Source organism: Acomys russatus, chromosome 25 (genome assembly GCF_903995435.1).
Source record: "Acomys russatus chromosome 25, mAcoRus1.1, whole genome shotgun sequence".
Taxonomy (NCBI): Eukaryota; Metazoa; Chordata; class Mammalia; order Rodentia; family Muridae; genus Acomys; species Acomys russatus.
In genome coordinates, this window is record NC_067161.1 from 42701994 (window position 1) to 42720399 (window position 18406).

An 18406-nucleotide genomic window follows, 5' to 3' on the forward strand; every position below is an offset into this window, starting at 1 on the left:
GACACACACACAAGCAGACCGAACACCCACACACATTAAATAAATAAGCCGGGCATTTTGGCACACACCCTTAATCTCAGCTCCTGGGAGGCGGAGGCAGGTAGATCTCTGTGGATTCAAGGCCAGCCTGGTCTACAGAGAGCTCCAGGATGGTCAGAGCTTCAGAGCCCAGAAAACAGACAGAGAGAAGATATCAAGCAGCAGCAAAACGGAAAAAATACACTCTAGCCTGTGTAACCCTCACAGCACCGCAACAAAATACAATGTACACCTTTCTCTGAAAACTTTGATTAAAAACCAAAACCAAACTGTGGTGCCACACAACAGCAATCATTACAATATTTTTCTTTTTAAATTGAGCAACAAAGTTTCTCCATCTAATAAAAGACACTGATGACTAAAGTTCAAGCTACTTAAAAATAGGCAGGGCATAGTGTCCCATGCCTTTAATCCCTTAACTTAAAACTAAGTTGCCTTAGTTTTTATGTCATATTAAATTGAAGGAAATAAAACCATTGTAGCAAGTTTATAAACAACAATAGTTAGTTTTGCTTTTATCTGTTATTTTTGAGACATGGTCTGACTATGTAGGCCAGGGTATCCTCAAACTTACAATCCTCCTGCTTCAGCCTGCAGAATGTAGGATTACAGATGTGCATAGAGCCATTTTTAGATTTAAAAAATATTAATTTACTAGTGTGTGTGTGTATGTGCGCCTGACATTGTGTGTCTGAGTACATTTGCCACAGTGTACACGTGAGGGCAGAGGACAACTCTGTAGAATTAGTTCTTTCCTTCAACTTTATGTAGCTTCCAAGGGATCAAGCCTGTGGTCTCCATGGCACGCACTTTTAGCCAAAGAGCCATCTCACCATCCCTGGCTAGTTTTCTTATACAGACAATAGATAGACAGGAAATTCTATATGAATGTCTCCTAATTATATCTTAATTAGATGTCCATCATAACAAAACGCTATGAATTAATTTGTGTGGTGCTTTCTTTAGGGGCTGAAGAGGAGGTGGTGCATCGATTAGCACCCATTGCTCTTGGAGACCTGGGCTCCACTCCCAGCCCCTACACGGTTTTATGTCCTCTTCTGGCCTCTACATTCATGGTGCACATATATGCAGCAGGGAAAACAAAGGGCGTTTCCCCCCTTCACTTCTCTGTTAGAACACATGCCTCATACCCACCTGCTCCGTCTTCTTAGTATCTCTGTGGGCTTCATGGTATGACACTCCTTAATAGCTCTTAACTATATCTTTCTCATTCTAAACCCATCTCTCAAATGTCCAATGTCAGAAATATGGCCTCCTTCCCTGACTTCTCTTCCTAAGTATGTTTTATAACACTTTCTTATAGAAAATACATTTATTTGCCGGGCGTAGTGGCGTATGCCTTTAATCCCAACACTTAGGAGACAGAGGCAGGCAGATCGCTGTGAGTTTGAGGCCAAGCTGGCCTACAAAGCGAGTCCAGGATAGCCAGGGATACACAGAGAAACCCTGTCTAAAAAAAAAAAAAAAAAGAAAGAAAGAAAAAGAAAATACATTTATTCTCAAACCTTCAGTTTTTGTTTTTATTAAAGCAAACGTTTTCAAATTTTAAGCTATAAACTCTTCTTAATAAAAATCAGACCCAATTATATTTACAAAGTCAATAAAAGCAGAGTAACTTAGGCAACAGCTCCTGGGGAAAGCCTCTGGAGAACCCATGGCCAATCTCTCATCTGTCCTCTGATTTGGGCTCTGTTCTTATGTCTCTTCTTATTTATTGCTGGGGATTCCCACTCTGGCTTTGTCACTTTGGGCCGTATTTGTCCAAATATAAAATATAACTTCTTCTAAACCAATTCTCCCTTCTAATTCCCCTGTCTGTGCAAACCCAGCAGTCTACAAAACTTAAACACATGATCTTATTCTTTTTCATTATCTCAATATTGTATTTCTTGTTCAATTAGTTTACTTTATTTATTTTCAAAACTAAACTATTTTTCCACAGTACAAAAGAATTTCTGGGTCTCCACCTTAGAATTCTTCCAGACTACCCTTTCAAAACACCTTATGGCATCGGAATCCTGCTCAAAGGCCTACAGTGGCTCCCTATTTTTTCTGATTCAACTTTCTTTCTTTCTTTCTTTTTTGGTTTTTCAAGACAGGGTTTCTCTGTGTAGCCTTGGCCATCCTCGACTCACTTTGTAGACCAGGCTGGCCTCGAACTCACAGTGATCCACCTGCCTCTGCCTCCCAAGTGCTGGGATTAAAGGCGTGCGCCACCACGCCCGGCTTTCAACTTTCTTTTTAGTTGTTTTTTTCTTTTCTTTTGGGGTATGGCTCTTTCCAGTTTATTATATGAAGGAGTTACACTAGTACAGTTAAAAGTAGGCCCCCAATGGATAGATTTGTAAGACACATTAAACAGGATATTAGGGTTTTTAAAAATTGTGACAAGGAGCCGGGCGTGGTGGTGCATACCTTTAACCCAGCACTCAGGAAGGCAGAGGCAGACTGACCACTGTGAGTTTTAGGCCAACCTGGTCTACAAAGAGTACAGGACAACCAAGGCTACACAGTGAAGCCCTGTCTCGTAAAAACAAGACAAAACACAACAAAACTGCGACAAGAAACAGAAGGGAAACGCTACTCATTGTAAGGAAATCCTCACTTAAGCTTCCAAGAGCAACAAGCACTTAAACCCACAAACCTCCATGTAAGCCTCCTTAGCTAGTCCAGTCTCCACCAAGAGCTGGTGTACGTTCTGCAGCTGACTTACTTCTCCTTCCATATTCTGGATGCTCAGTTACGGTAGATAGGTAACAAAGACAAAATTTTTCTCACTGGTTTTCTTTCATCATAACAGTGAGCGATCCCTGGGATAGCAGTAGTAATGGTCTTCCTGCCAGCTGAATTCTACATGGTTATGTAACAGTCAGTGCCAGCAGGAAGTAGGTCATCACCTTTATTTGCAGGTTCTGGATAGCAGGAATTTGATACAATTCCTTTTCCTCTGTGGAAACAGCCTGCTAAAAGCAGCCTCAGGAGAAGGGGGGGGGGGATGGGAAGTGGGGGGTGGACAGAAGAGCATCAGAACTGACTGCACTGGAGGGAGAGGCAGCTGAGTCCTGGCAGTCACTCGGTGGCTAGGGCCTCTTTTTCTTCCCCTTATTGCTCTGTATAACCTCATTTCAATCTTTCTGCAAAAATTTCCCTTTACTTATCTGAAAGCCCCTCTGCCTCATGTATCTACTCAAAAAAAAAAAAAACAAAAAACAAAAAACAATCTTCTCTTTGATTCAAATCCTCTTATTCTTCAGTGCTTATATAAAAAAGTGTTCTTTAAAAAGTTTGCTGACCTCATGTGTTCTGGGCACCTTGCAATACTTCACTTCAGCTATGTTAACTAGTTAGTAAGAGAGAGTTAACTAGGCAGTGATCGCTACCACTAGAACATTGGTGACAGACCACGTACTCTACTGCTTTGTCTATAGGTTTCACTTGTGCCTGGGTCTCTCTGAACAAGTCTTCAAGACTGGTACACTGCCTCCGTTTTACAGGTAAAGGAAAACACATAGAAAACTTAAATATTTTGTCCCAGGTCTATGAACTTGGACAGAGCCATTTCAACCAACAGAATCCCAACCTAGGTCACCTAGAGTCTCATACCTTTGGCTAAAACCTCAGATCCTAAAATTACTGAGTGTGAAACATATGCAAATGACTGACTCAAAAGCACTTCCCACACAATACAACACAACTCAACATGTAATTCCCACTGAGTTCTGTGAGGCAAGCCAGAAAGGTAGCAAGTCAAAACCTTACATTTGTATCTCTCACGTCTCAGGTCTAATCAATAACAAACCTCAATTCATTTAACCTGCTGGACTTTCCATTTTGAAGGACCTGACCTCTTTATTCCCATCACTAGTTCAAGCCACCTGTAAAATTATTTAGCAAATTTTCCTCTCCTCTACCCAATCTATGAACTCAATAAAGACAATATCAAGTTTTTTATGGTCTGTTACACCCAATAATTTTTTTAAAAATATTTTTATTTTTTAAAATTTATGTGCATTGGTGTGAGGGTGTCAGATCTTGGAGTTACAGACAGTTGTGAGCTGCCACGTGGGTGTTGGGAATTGAACCCAGGTCCTTTGGAAGAACAGATGGTGCTCTTAACCACTGAGCCAACTCTCCAGCCCCACCCAACTATTTTAAACACCAAGAATTTTTAAAGTGCTCTATCAATGGCAGCCATAATTATTTTGCTTTATTTGCTGGTGTACATCTAAGTAGGCCCTGCTCATCAGGCTGCAGCTTTACTTTTACCCTTATGTATATCTGTGTGTGCACATGTGTGTTCATACATGCAAACGAGTGTGGGTGCATACATGGCAGCAGTGCTTGTAGAAATGAGAGGATAAGCTCTAGGAATCCATTCTCCCCACTGAGCCTTTTGGGGGCCCTCTGAGTGCAAACCTCCTGAAGGGTCAGGGGTGGTGTTTTTGTTTTTGTTTCAAGGCAGGGTTCCAAGGGGCTGTTTCTTTTAATGTTTCTGCTATTATCCCAAGATCAAGCCCTAAACTGCTAAGCAGAGATTGTGAGTGAATGTGAAATTTATTTTACTTTATATATTGTTTGGGGGTTTTTTGAGACATAATTTATTTACTTGGTTTTTCTGAGACAGGGTCTCATTATGTAGCCTGAACTGTCCTGAAATTTAGTATGGAAGCCAGACTGGCCTCAAACTCAAAGAGATCTGACTGCCTCTGCCTCCTGAGTGCTGTGATTAAAGGCGTGTTTCCCCCTTACCTTCCTAGCATGAAGTTTTTACATCTCAATTTTAGAGAATTATACACCCATTGGAAAACAAAATGAGGTCAATCTCTTCTCTGTACAAATGAAGAATCTTAAGAAAGTTCCATGACTTTCCAAAGTCAGGTTACTAGTGTCTGTTTTGGGTGACTGTAATTCTGACGGCCTGAAGTTCTAGCCTCTTCCTTCCACCAGTCAGATCTGTCTTATGGCCTCTGCTTAGGGCCTTTTGCCTTTACCAAATGCCAGTCACATCTGGCTTAAAGAAAGTAGTTTAAGGGCTGGAGAGATGGCTCAGAGGTTAAGAGCACTTTCCAGATGTCCTGAGTTCAATTCCCAGCAACCACATGGTAGCTCACAACCATCTACAATCCAGTCTGATGCCCTCTTCTGTCCTGTATACACAATAAATAAATACATCTTTAAAAAAAAAGAAAGAAAGAAAGTAAAGAAAAGAAAGTAGTTTAAAGCTGAGCGTGGCACATGCCTGTAATCCCAGCAGTCAGGGAGGCAGAGCCAGGCAGATTGCTATGAGTTGAGGCCAGTCTGGTCTACAAAGCAAGTCCAAGACAGTCAAGGCTCCACAGAGAAATCCTGTCTTGGGGGGAAAAAGAAAAAGAAAGAAAAGAAAAAGAGGCTAGTTTAAATTATCAGTAATAAGTTTACAGTAAGGCTATTGGGGCATTTTTTTCTCTAATCTTCAAATCTTGTATATGTTATTATTAAACTCTGAACCTCTGGCAAATTTAGCAGACACTCAATTCTAGCCATGTATCATAAAATACTAGAAAAAAATCTAAGTAGCAGTCTTCATGTTTTAGCTACGTTATACAATAAATTTTATGTGTACAGGCTATGGAAATAATTTTCCATTATAAATTTTTCATTCAAATCTCAGTACTCTAGACATTGAATAAAAAACCTAGACAACAACAACAACAACAACAAAAAAAAAAAAAAAAAAAAAAGCATACTTAGACCAATAAACAAGAACAGTGTGTTAAGTCCACAATGTACTGTGACTACGCTTAAATGAAGGCCACAGATCCTAAGTAACACAGTGAAAACTGTATTCATCCACATTTCTGGACAGAAAACCAGCCTTGTAAATGAACGCCTCTCGAGCCGTCACAGCTCAGGGTTTGTTTTACTGGAAAAAGCCAACTGATGACTGTCAGGGAACAATCAAACGTGTGAGTAATGAAGAAGGAACCAGTGCACTTTAGAGCAGCCCGCAAACGCTCAGGAAAAGCCTGCTAGAATACACATGCTAAACAGAGACATAAATCACAATTAGTAGTAACGATAGTAGAGAATCAATGTCATCACAAGAGGAGATAAAAACCAGAGCAACACAATCACAAAGGCCACGGCCACCACCACCGCCAATACCAAGGAGAATCACTCACCGTTAATGGACTTGACGTCTGAGGTCTTCTCTTGCTCTTTACCTTTCACTAGAACACAAAAGGGCATCATGACCAACTTCTGCAGTGAAAGAGACCCAGTCTACATACTGTCAATATCAGAGACACTTGAATATAACAGAATGAGTGTTCTGAGTTCCAGAACATTTAAACCCTGCGGGCGGACCACCTCTCAAAAGAATTCTCTGAGAAAGTAACCTTTGAACAGCAATCCATCAAAAGCTCTGGGAGGGCTTCTGAGGAGCCAACCTTCAAAATGTCTATACTCAAGTTCTGCTGCTTGCTACTTATTAGCCATGTAATCTTGGACAAGTTATTTTATTTCACTGAATGTTAATTTCCTCAAGTAGTAAAATCAGGTCATTAATAAAACTTAAGAGGGTTGCTGATGAAAAATGAGATACTTGCAAAAGGCACTCGAGGAATTTAGGATCAATATTAACAGCACCAGTCACCCACTACGCTGCCTACAAGCACAGTAAGGAAAAAGGCTCCTTTGGTTATATATAGCATCTCACTTCTTTTGTACGCCCTCTCTAGCTCTGGGTATAAACATCCCAAACTTACAACCTCAGTTCCTAAGCCTAAAGTCTAACAAATTGCCCCTAAAATGATTACATAATCTTTCCTTTATTACACACAACAGTGAAAATTCTATAGCAGATAAGCTCACAACAGTAAGCAAGAAAGCTGCAAAGCTGCTGTAGGCAAGTGTGGATTCTATTATAAGACCTGATAGGAGGTTATTTTTAATCTCCTTTACTTTTCTTGTGTTTGTTTTAAACATTAAATTTCCTTGAACTCATCTTGAGTGGCTTATCAAAGTAAGAAATCTCAGAATGTGCCCATGTCTCCACATTCTAAACACTATTAAAGCTGAAAAGGCCAGTAGCAAAAAAATAGCTGACTCTCAAGTATCTCCCTCAAGTCAACCCATCAACAAGCCAATTCCCGGTGTGTACTTGACTCGCCTGTGCCAGATAAGCACCCTTGGCTGCAGCTCATTTACTTCCAAGCATGTAGGCGTCAACATGGGAAAGGTAAGGTGCTTGCTGTTACTAGTCTGCTGTGGGGCCTGTGTGACTGACCAGTAGCTGACAGGAGTCCTCCTGCCTCAGCTTTCCCAGTGCTGCCCCCACAACGGCTTACATCTCTTCTGATGCAAGGAAATGGTGAAGGCTGTGCTCTAGAACGGATGGAATTATGAGACTCTCAGTTGTCTTTTTAAATATTATCTTGAGACCTGCCACTATGGTGCTTATTTCTATCTTCACATAGAACTATGCCATTTAGCCCTGACTTTTAAAAAGTGTGTGTGTGTGTGTGTGTGTGTGTGTGTGTGTGTGTGTGTGTGTATTCCCCCACCCACCCCAGGCTGTCCTGGAACTCAGGGATCAGCCTGCCTGTGCTAGGATTAAAGGTGTGTGTCACCAATTTTTAATCACGGATTGTTTCTGTCATGTCACTTGAGGAGTAAGGTTTGAATCCATTGTTTGCTGTTGCTGTGGACTTGTGAAAAGGTAACAGGGGTAGGAAAGTGGTGGAGACCACTTAACCTTGTGACAGCCAGGAGGCAGGGCCAATACCATCTTTTAACATCAGCTGCATATTTCTAACTTCCCAATTTTTTATCTTCAGCTCTGCTCCAGATTCGTGCAGCTAATCGTTGGTCCACTTTCTATCCTTGACAGGTTTGCTTAAATGACCTGACAACTCCAAACTTGGTCCATGAAGACCTAGCAGCAGGCTTTTAGCATTTACTTTCTCAGGTAACACTGCAGTCCATCCTTGAACTCCTTTCTTTCCTGCTCTGCATCCCATTGGTCAGCAGGTCTACTAAGGGTTCTCCCAGAACGCAACCAGGCGTCACCACTCTTGACAGTTGACACTGGTTGAGGCAGTCACCTCAGTTTAGGCTGAGATGTTACTTGAACTTCAGTCTAAATGTCAAGAGGGAGCTGATTTTATGAGATGGAGAAAGCAGCAGTGCTTTGCTCTAGCCTTGCTAATGACGTAACTGGTTATCTACCTGGGGAAGAAATCCCGCACCTCCTACTTCTCATTATCCGTGTCTGTACACCTACACCTGTATTAAAGGCTCACAAATTTATTTTGAGAAGGGCCAGAGTATAAATATTTTTTAACTTTTTATTTGGGGTTGGAGAGAAGGCTCACTGGTTAAGAGCACTGGCTGCTCTCCCCGAGGGCCCAGGCTTGATTTCCAGCACCCCACACAGTGGCTATCAACTGTCCAGTTACAGGTGATGCATTCTCTCTTCTGGTCTCCTAGGGCACAGCATTCACTTGGTGCATAAGCATATATGCAGGCAAAACATCCATACACATTTTTTAAATCTCAAACTTTTATTTCACTCAATACACTCTGTGTGTGTGTGTGTGTGTGTCCATGTGAATATACACACAGGTGGAGATCAGAGTACAACGTGTGTGAGTCTTTTCTCCTTTCACTATGAATTCCAGGGACTAAACTCAAGTTGTCAGACTTGCCCAGCAAGCACTTTGACCTGCTAAGTCATTCCACTAGTCCCAAATTATAACAGACATAAAGACATGTCTGTTACAGTAAGAACTTGTTTTAAAAGCTGGTGGTGCACTGGGCTGTTGAGATGGCTTAGTGGTCAAGAGCATGTGTGGCCCTTCCAGAGGACCCACGTTTAGCTTCCAGCACTCTCGATGTAGTTCACAACCATCCATAGCTACAGTTCCAGAGGAGCCAACCTCCTCTTCTGACCTTCTAGGGAACCACGCACACACATGGTACACATGCATACATGTAAGCAAAACACTCACATACATAACAAACAAAACGTGTGGTGCGAGAGATTTGATAAATGGACTGTATCTTGTCTCTGAAATACAGAAATAAATCCCAAGGACTAAAGAGATGGCTTAATCCAAATCCATAAAGTGTGTACCACATAAGCTTGATTAACCCAGATTTCATCTTCAGAACCCACATTAGGTTGGGAGAAGAAAATAAACTCTACAAAGTTGTCTTTAGATCTCCTTACATGCCCAGTTACACCTGTACACACACACACACATACACACACACCCCTCTAAGTAGAAAGGAGCACAACATGTGAATAAAGCAAAATTTGAAATGATATACAGAGGAAAAATCTGATCCTAGGGTAGAGAATGGTATTTAAAGAAAGCAAGCTAAAGAGATGGTTTGGTGGTTTGGTAGCTAAAGAGCACACTGCTGCCTATGGTGGGGGTACTCACCTGTAATCCCAGCTCTTGGGCAAAGGCAGGTGGTTCTCTGAGTTCCAGGACAGCCTGGACTAGAGAGAGAAAGCCTGCTTAGATAGATAGATGGATGGATGGATGGATGGATGGATGGATGGATGGATTCCCACCACTCATGTTGAGAGACTTGCAACTGACTATAACGCTAGTTCGAGAAGATCTGACACGCTTCTCAAGTCAGAGCCCCTATACTCGGCCCACACATACACTTTTAACTTATAGAATTTGAAAAACCAAATTTCTAGGAGAAAAGGGCTCCATCCCAAAGGCAGTTTCTGAGTGTTCTGGAGTGCGCTGAAATTAGTTTGCTGCTCTTCTGTAGGTCCAGCAAATGCAGGCAGGATCTTTGGGGGGCCCCTGGAGGTTGCGGTCACTGCACTGAAGAAGGCGCTCCCCCTTCTGCTTGTGTCTTCTGGGTTTGATAGGCTCATCTAGTCAGCTGGTTAGAAGCACAGTGCCAAACAGCCAGGTGTGATAGTTTATGCTCTGGGAGCTATATCTCGGCTTCTCAGTGTGCAACTGTGCCTATCAATAACATTTCAAAAAGAGAAAGCTGGCACCAGTTAAAAATAGCACAGATGAGCTTAAAAGAAGCAAGGCTGCAGTGGGGTGATTGTCTACCCACTGCATTTGCTGTCTTAGCCCGGTGATAGGTATTCTTGCATAGCTGCATAAGAAGATACCTACTTAAATGATCAACAGTAATGTTTGTAAGCAAAAATTAAGAAACAAACTTAATAGAAAATGGGTAAACAGAAATACATTTATGGAAGAACTGAGTAGTTACAATAAATTCCCAGCACTCATGTGGGGGCTCACAACCATCTGTCACTCCAGTTCGACAGGCTTCAACGCCCTCTTCTGGCCTCCTCAGGCACAGGTACACACATGGTACAAATGCTAACACACACAGGCAAAACACTTATACACATAACATAAAATTTAAAAGTCAGTGTTAATTCCTATGGGGCATTTCTATGTGAAGGTAGAAATAAAAGAATGGAGATCTAAGAGACGATACTCTTTATTTATTTTTATTTTTGGTTTTTCGAGACAGGGTTTCTCTGTGTAGCCTTGGCTGTCCTGGACTTGCTCTGTAGACCAGGCTGGCCTGGAACTCAGAGATCGCCTGCCTCTGCCTCCCCAGTGCTGGGATTAAAGGCGTGCGCCACCATGCCCGGCTAAGAGACGATACTATTAAAGACACGTGAGAATCTTGTAATTCCATCCATTCCGAGACATGTATACCAGAAGAGACAGACAGACCAGGCTGAGTAACATTCCTGCAATCCCAGCACTTAGAAAACTGAGACAGGATTGCTGCACATTTAAGGCCAGTAATGGCTACGTGTCAAGTTAATGATTTGAAAACAAAAAATAAATAAACCCAAAAACTGTGGCAGTAGAATTACAAACGGCATATCTCAAGACTTAGATACACAACAGAGACAGAGAAGTGCAATGAGAAAACACTGAGGTAATTCTTAGAATTTTTTTTCCTATCTTGTTGCTGTTTGCCTACATCTATGTATGAATACCATGTGCATGCCTAGTGCCCAAGAAGGCCAGACAAGGATACAGGATTCCCTGGACCTGGAGTTCCGGTAGTTATAAGCTGCCAAGTGGGTGCTGGGAACCAAACCCAGGCAATCTGCAAGAACAACACGTGCTCTTAAGGGCCCAGGCACTCCCAGCGCCCTTTTCCTGCTTTTAAATTTCCCATTTTCAATAAAATATAACATAATAAACCTCTATAGAGGAAGAAACATAAAATGATGATGAGGATCTTTGTAAGACCATTTTGAGTTGGGTGTCTATAATTCCAGCACTCAGGGAGACAGAGGCAGGTGGGTCACTGCAAGTCCAGCCTGGTCTACAAAGTGAGTCCACGACAGCCAAGGCTACAGAGAGAAAGCCTGTCTGGAGAAGAGGGGGAAGGGGGCTTTCCAGAAGATAAGTGGTGACACACACCTGTTATACAAATACTGAAGAGCAGAAGAACGGCCACAGTTTGAGGGCACCCTGATCGCACCAGTAAAGGCCACAGACCGGGGCCACAAAGCCAGACTGCCACAACACACACCCCCTAAAAGGGTATTTCTAGCTTCTCTTGTCACACCCAGTCTACAAAACTCATCTGGAATAATCTTTTTTTTTTTTCCCCTTAAGTGCATTTACTTATTCTGTGGGTGTGGACATACTGCAGCACATGTTTGAGGGTCAAGAACAACTTAGGGAGTTGCTCTTTCCCTCTAGCACTGTGAGTCCCTGGACTCAAACTCAGATGGTCAGGCTCCACAGCAAGGGTCAACCTGCTGAGCCATCTGGCTCTAGAGTGAGAGTTCTAAGCCAATAATCAGATCATTCTTTTTTTTCCCCCCCAGGCCATGTACAATATATTCTGTCTACATTCGGGATGTGTCTGCCCACCTGCCTCTCTAAGTCACAGCACCTGCCTTGCCTTTCCTAAAGGGCACCAGCTCTCTATTCCTGGTGCCAACAGCATCTTTCCGGGCCTCTCTAAAGTTACACCCTGCTACTGATGCACCAGCTTTATGTTTCAAGGTTACATACTGAGTTCTTCATCTAACATCCAACCAAAACAGGTTTCTCCTCATAAATTACTCTTTCATTCTACATCATTCAGTTTAAGTATACATGGTTTTTTTTCTTTTTTCTTTTCTTTTTTTTTTTTTTTTTTTTTTTTTTTTTTTGCTTGTGTGTTGTCTGTCTTCAGCATCAATGAGCCTCCTCAGAGGCATAGAGACAATGTCCAGGTGACTGCTCAATGACATCCTAGGACAGTGTCTGGCAGACTGGAAACTCCACAGTGTTGGATAAACAGACAAGAGTCCGTTGTTGTGTACCATGAAATTAGTCCCATACTTAGAATAAATTTTCTCCCTTAAAAAATAAGCACCCGGCCGGGCGTGGTGACGCACGCCTTTAATCCCAGCACTCTGGAGGCAGAGGCAGGCGGATCACTGTAAGTACGAGGCCAGCCTGGTCTACAAAGTGAGTCTAGGACAGCCAAGGCTACACAGAGAAACCCTGTCTCGAAAAACCAAAAAAACAAAACAAAAATTAAAAAACCAACCCCCCCCCAAAAAAAAGCACCCCAACACTGTCAAACTAAGTACAGTTAATAACTCCAGAGGTATTAAGATACTTTAATGATAAAGCCTCCTATGATGTTACCAGGTTCACTCATTCATCCCCCCCAGCATCAATCCTATGAGCCCTTTAGGAATCACCTGATTCTCAGCTGGGAGAAAAGTGGGTTAACTGGCTATTCCAGGTTACAGAGTTTATGAAAAAGCTATCATGTGAATGGAGTCTGATTTTAAAAAAAAATTTTTTTTTAAAGATGTCTGGTACATCTGTGAAGCAACAAGAATGGACAGATAGAACCATCAACCATCTGAAGAGATTTGCTTGCTCAATTTGTGTATGTATATTTAATGAAATGCAACAACCTTCTCCAGGATCAAAATCACCCTGCCTCTTACTTTAAAACTGAGCAAGCTTTTACAACTGAACATTAGAAATCTAAGCAGTTCATTTGTAAAAAACAATGGCTCCAATAATTAGTAAACTTGCTAAATCATCAAAAGCAGGAGTCTTCTGAATAGGGAACTTCAGTAGTTAGAAATTTTATTTTAGGAATAACAGTGGGCCCCCCCCTTCCGCTCTCCACCCCCGCCCCCAAAAGAGGAAACTAGAAAACAGCACTAGTTGAAGAAACAAGTTTCACGTGGTTTTAGGTATAAGCCCCTCAATATTCGGAAAAGTCAGACTTCCTATAAGTAAAGGGATTTTCTTGATCCTGATCTACAGTGCGCGCGCGCACATAGACAACACACACATACAAACCCCTGGAAACCAAACCCACCAGAAAACCTGTTCCTTAGCAAACAAGTGCTAACTTCTATGGGTTTAAGCAAGCACTTTAGCCCAGCGCGACAATGCCCCTCCGACCTCGCACGAGGAGGCCACCTTCTACCCTGCGGAGTCCCGGGCAGTACACCGCACCGCGGGTGTCGGCGCGGAGGCCGAGCGGCTCCCCGAGAACCTGGCAGCCGCCCTCACTAAATCCTTACAGGCTGGCCGCCCCACCGCCGCCCGAGGCCCGGCTCGCCCCCCGCCGGCGACCCCTCGGCTACCTTTCCGCCGGAAGAAGGACATGGCGGGGCCCGGGTCGGGGCGGAGGGCGCGGGGGGACTGTCGCGGGGAGGGCCCGGCTCCCCTCATTCAGCAGCTGGCCGGGACTTCCGGGTCCGCAGGAGCCGCCGCACTAGCCCGAAACCAGCCCCTTCTTCCGGGTGTGGGCGCTGCCGCCTCCTCGGGATGCCCGGGCAGCTGCTGCCGCCATGTTATCAACAAGCCACCCGCTTAGAGTTCCGGTCCTTCCGCGCGCGGGGCTTCACGGGAGGCCCCGGCCCCGCCCCCTCCTGCGCACCTCCTCCCGCGGGGCTGGGGCGCGCGCCCGCCCAGCCCACGTGACCCGGCGTCCTTGCGTCCGTGAGCCCTTCTTGCTGGAGGCTCCGGATGATGTTGTCTCTTTGCTGAGCCTCCTCTTCGGAAAGCCAGGGCCAGCACTGCCATGCAGCCTTTTCGTGGAATATTGCTAAATGGTGCGGACTGACTGGCATCTTTACCCTGCCAGGTCTCCCGGGGGTGCAGGCGAACCAGCAGGACCAGGAATCGAGGGCAGTAATCTGCACTTGAAGCTCTGTCCCTCAAAGTGACCTCGGCAAGGAAGGAGGAAGAAGAGGAGTAGGCTTATTTTCAGATGAGATCCCTACAGATGCTCAAAACCCAAAGAGCCAGCAACATAAAAGCCTCTACAGTGAACCGTTTTCTGGTTTTATTCTAATGCCAGCTTCCTGTGAGTCTCCTGGCTTCCTTCAACACTTAAAGCCTCCCCACCTTTAGCGCCCAGAGTGGATGGCCACTAGCCTGCAGGTCCCGTCGGAAAGGAACCAGGAACTCAGACTCACACATTTGCTGATTTTTATGTTGGACCAGTGAAGTCTACAATATTAAAGAGGGTTAATAAGTTTGTCAGTTTTCTTTTCAAGCTTGATACTAAAGCATGAAAGACCACCAGAGCCAAATTTCAAACAAACAAAAACTGTACATGGGTACTGTTACTATCCCGGAGGGACAGTCTTAAGCTTGTCCTTGGTATGGAGGAAACTAGGCACATTCCATCTCCCCAAGGTCATAACTAACTAGACCTTAAGCCCAGGTTTCAAGGTCAAACCTTCTCCAGGTAAAAAGAACATTTCTAAGAACGCTGGGCGGGAGCAGCAAAGAAGAGAAGAGGCTGTGGCTGTGTGAGGCAGTGATGGGGGCAGTATCAGCGGCTCACACCCACCACCCACCCTTGCGAGCCTTTCCGTGCCTAATAGTAAGACAAGGCGGGCTAGGTGACACGATGGCACAAGCTTTTAATGCCAGCTCGTGTAAGGTAGAGGTAGGTGGATCTCTTGTTCGAGGCCAGTTGATTTACTTAGAGAATTTTAAGCCAGCCGGGGTGCTTAGTGAGATCTTACCTCAAACAGATAAAACAAGTTGCGGGCGTGGTGGCACATGCCTTTAATCCCAGCACTGGGGAGGCAGAGGCAAGTGGATCGCTGTGAGTTTGAGGCCAGCCTCGTCTACATAGTGAGTCTAGGACAACCAAGGCTACACAGAGAGAGACCCTGTCTTGAAAAAAAAAAGTTGCTGAAGGGATGGCTTAGCAATTAGACAAAGCACAGGTAACAGTTCCAAAGAGCCATGCTTAGAGCATTTACCGTCTTCTTAGGGAGAATAGATCAGTGTTTATGTTATTCCTTTCCCTTCTGAAGTTCTAATCTTGGCAGAGACTGTTTTGTACTTGTTGGCTGGTTGGTTGACCAGGGCAGGAGGAACACCAGAAGGATGAGTGTGGGGGGAAAAAAATCCTTTGAATGATCAAAATGCCAAAGGGGCTGAGGGCAGAGCTCTGTTCCTCTAAGACTTCGTGAAGCTTTACTCATTCTCTCTGGCTAAACATAGATCAGTGTTGAGGGAGTGTTTCAATTTAATTCCCAATGCGATTGATACCTTCGAGTCCCTCCTATGGGAAATTCTGGAGTTGCTTTTATTCTCTGTAAGAAACGGATGTTATGGTCCATTGACTGATAAGCCGGAAGCAATAGGACTCTTTGCTGGTGGCATGGTGCAGAACTCTAAGATACAGTTACTGGCAGTCTGCTGCCTCGCTGCTCAGGGTCAGAAAGGGGCACAGGGGCGCTGTCTCAGACCACACATTACTCATTAGGTAAGGCTTTGTGTCCTCAGCCAATAAAAAGGAGAATTTGGGAAGGTGGCAAATCCAAGTCAATAGATTGGAGGACAATGAAATTCGGGGAGGGGGGGAACTTAAAACCTCTACACGGCGGACCTTAAAAACCACTGCCTCATTGTGAGTTCGAGGCCAACCTGGTCTACAAAGTGAGTCCAGGATAGCCAAAGCTAACGCAGAGAGACCCTGTCTCAAAAAAACAAAAAACAAACAAACAACAACAAAAAAAAACCCACTGCCTTGTACCAAAGCATTGCACCAACAATTTTTGCCTTTTCTTTGTGCTGGCATCACTTTCTGCAAAATTGTATATTAAAAATGGCTTCATTTTATTAATTTCTTGAATAAATTATACTATTTTCACTATCTCTCATACAGCTAAACACAGGAGCCAGCTAATGATAAACACCATGTGCTCTCTGTGTGCCTCCCACCTTACAATCATGACCTCACTTAATCCTTCACACACACCTCACCACCACTATTACTAGCACCCCATAAGAGACCCTGCCATCATTACGTCTTGTTTACAGTAGATGGTCTGGAGTTCTTTGTAATGACCTAGGATCATAAAGGTAATAAGAGGTAGAGACAAGGAGGAAGGAAGGAAGGCCAGCAGCCTACACCTGCATCATAGAACCAAATTATCTTAAACTACTTTTAGTCCCTTTGAAAGTTATCTGTTGTCCAACCCTGTGTCTGGCTTAACAACCTATAGCTACCAAAACCTTAAAATGTATTCTTAGCAGAGTGTCAGCTTTCACCGATCCAAAAGCTAAGAATGTCATCAGCTAGCCTCTGAAATCTACAGCACAGCTTTCCTGCTTTTCTGTAACCCACCTAGAGGTGGGTAAACACTTTGATTTATAACTTTACTTTGTAACCAATAAAAATCTCATGTAACCGCTTCTACAGTAACATTGTATGGATTGGAGTGGGGGAGGGGGAACCAGAATCTATATTCCTGGGCAGTGATCACTTAAATTTGGCTCCAGGACAAACTCTTACTTCTTTTGAGGTGAAACTGTGTTTTGGGGCTGACACAGTCCACCTCTAGCTAACACACCTGTACCTAGTATTCAAGAGCAGGATGCCTCCTGGTCACCTGCTGAGGATGCTAGCAGCCCAGGTGTTTCAGTGCTTTCAGCATCATAATCATTGTTACAGTTTGGACCTGAACAGGCCACCCAAAGGCTTTTGTTTGAAGGAAACAAACAAACAAACAAAAAATATATATATATATATATATAATTGTGTTTGTTTCTCAGTTTTTCTCTCTCTCTCTCTCTCTTTTTTTTTTTTTTTTTTTTTTTTTTTTGTTTTTTTTTTTGAGACAGGGTTTCTCTGTGTGGCTTTGGCTGTCGTGGATTCCTATTGTAGACCAGGCTGGCCTCAAACTCACATGGATCCACCTGCCTCTGCCTCCCGAGTGCTAGAATTAAAGACATGTGCCACCACCACCCAGCTCTCAGTTTCTCCCTTAACCTGGCCATCACCCAAGTAATTGAGACTCTGTTACATTATTTGTATAATAAACTTCACAGCACAACAACTGAACAGTAATTTTTCTTTTTTTTTTTTTTTTTTTTTTTTTTTTTTCAGTAATTTTTCTTAACTCTCTAGGCTAGTCTGGCTTCCTTCCAGAGTAAATGCCAGAGATACTGGCACTTTCTTTGCTCAACTCTCCTCGTATCTGTCCCCTGGACCTCTGCTTGTGGGCTGAATCTCCTACTTCCTCTGCAATCTCTGCCTCTCCTGGAGGGCAGGAAGTCCTCTCCCCCTACTCAGTGATTGGCTGTAAGCTGCTTTATTGGCATACCAGGGGACAATTGGGGAGCAGTGTTTAGATCTTCTCCCATTTTTGCCTGGCTGTGTTGAGCTGTCAGCCAAGCAGCCCCAGTTGATACTAGCTTTTAAACTCTATTTTGTTTGGGATATTTACTGCCTCTACCTCCCTTCTCCACCCCAATCCCTTCTGACATCCCAACACTAGGTATGAGAGAAAGATAGTTGAGAGAGGGGGTGTAGACTTCTTTAATTCTCCCAACTGTTTAGAGTTGATGGAACATTCAGTCTCATTCTCTTTCTTATTTATACTCCTCAGAGTCCTCAGAATTAAACCAACTGCAGCTGGCAAAAACCACATCCCTCACGAGGCAATTATCAGCTATGGACAAACTAAAGCCCAAACTAAAATTCCACACTTGGGATTAAAACAAAAACATGTTTTTGTTTTTGGTAACCAGCAGAGGGCAGTGTGGCCGCTTTGAGCACTCCACAATCATATGGAGAAAATTACTCCAGACACTAGGACCACACAACCATGGCTGTTGGTGAAGCTGTGACTCCCACTTCAGGAAGCCTTGCTCTAGTAGTGACTAATCCAGACAACTTGCACCTGCTTTGGAAGACCCCATTCTGGGCAAGATATGCTTAGGTGAACTTCTTAAATTATGACCCATATAGAATAGAGTCATTTAACTGAAATGTGGAGGGTATAGCAAAATGTTTCTCAATGTACAATGGCTAAAAATTAAAAATTGGGGGGCAAGAGGGATGG

The 18406-nt window shown here is 43.6% G+C and overlaps 1 protein-coding gene across 1 annotated transcript in view; it reads right to left on the minus strand.

The window, feature by feature from the left end:
- Akap10 (A-kinase anchoring protein 10) overlaps positions 1-13936 on the minus strand; it is a 56239-nt gene extending 42303 nt beyond the window's left edge. The window contains exons 1-2 of the mRNA XM_051167311.1: positions 13676-13936; positions 6222-6269 (exon numbers count right to left, since the gene is read on the minus strand). Coding sequence (XP_051023268.1) covers positions 6222-6269; positions 13676-13763 — 136 coding nt within the window. The 5' untranslated portion in view covers positions 13764-13936. The remainder of the gene's footprint in view (positions 1-6221; positions 6270-13675) is intronic.
- Between the last annotated feature and the right edge of the window lie 4470 nt (positions 13937-18406).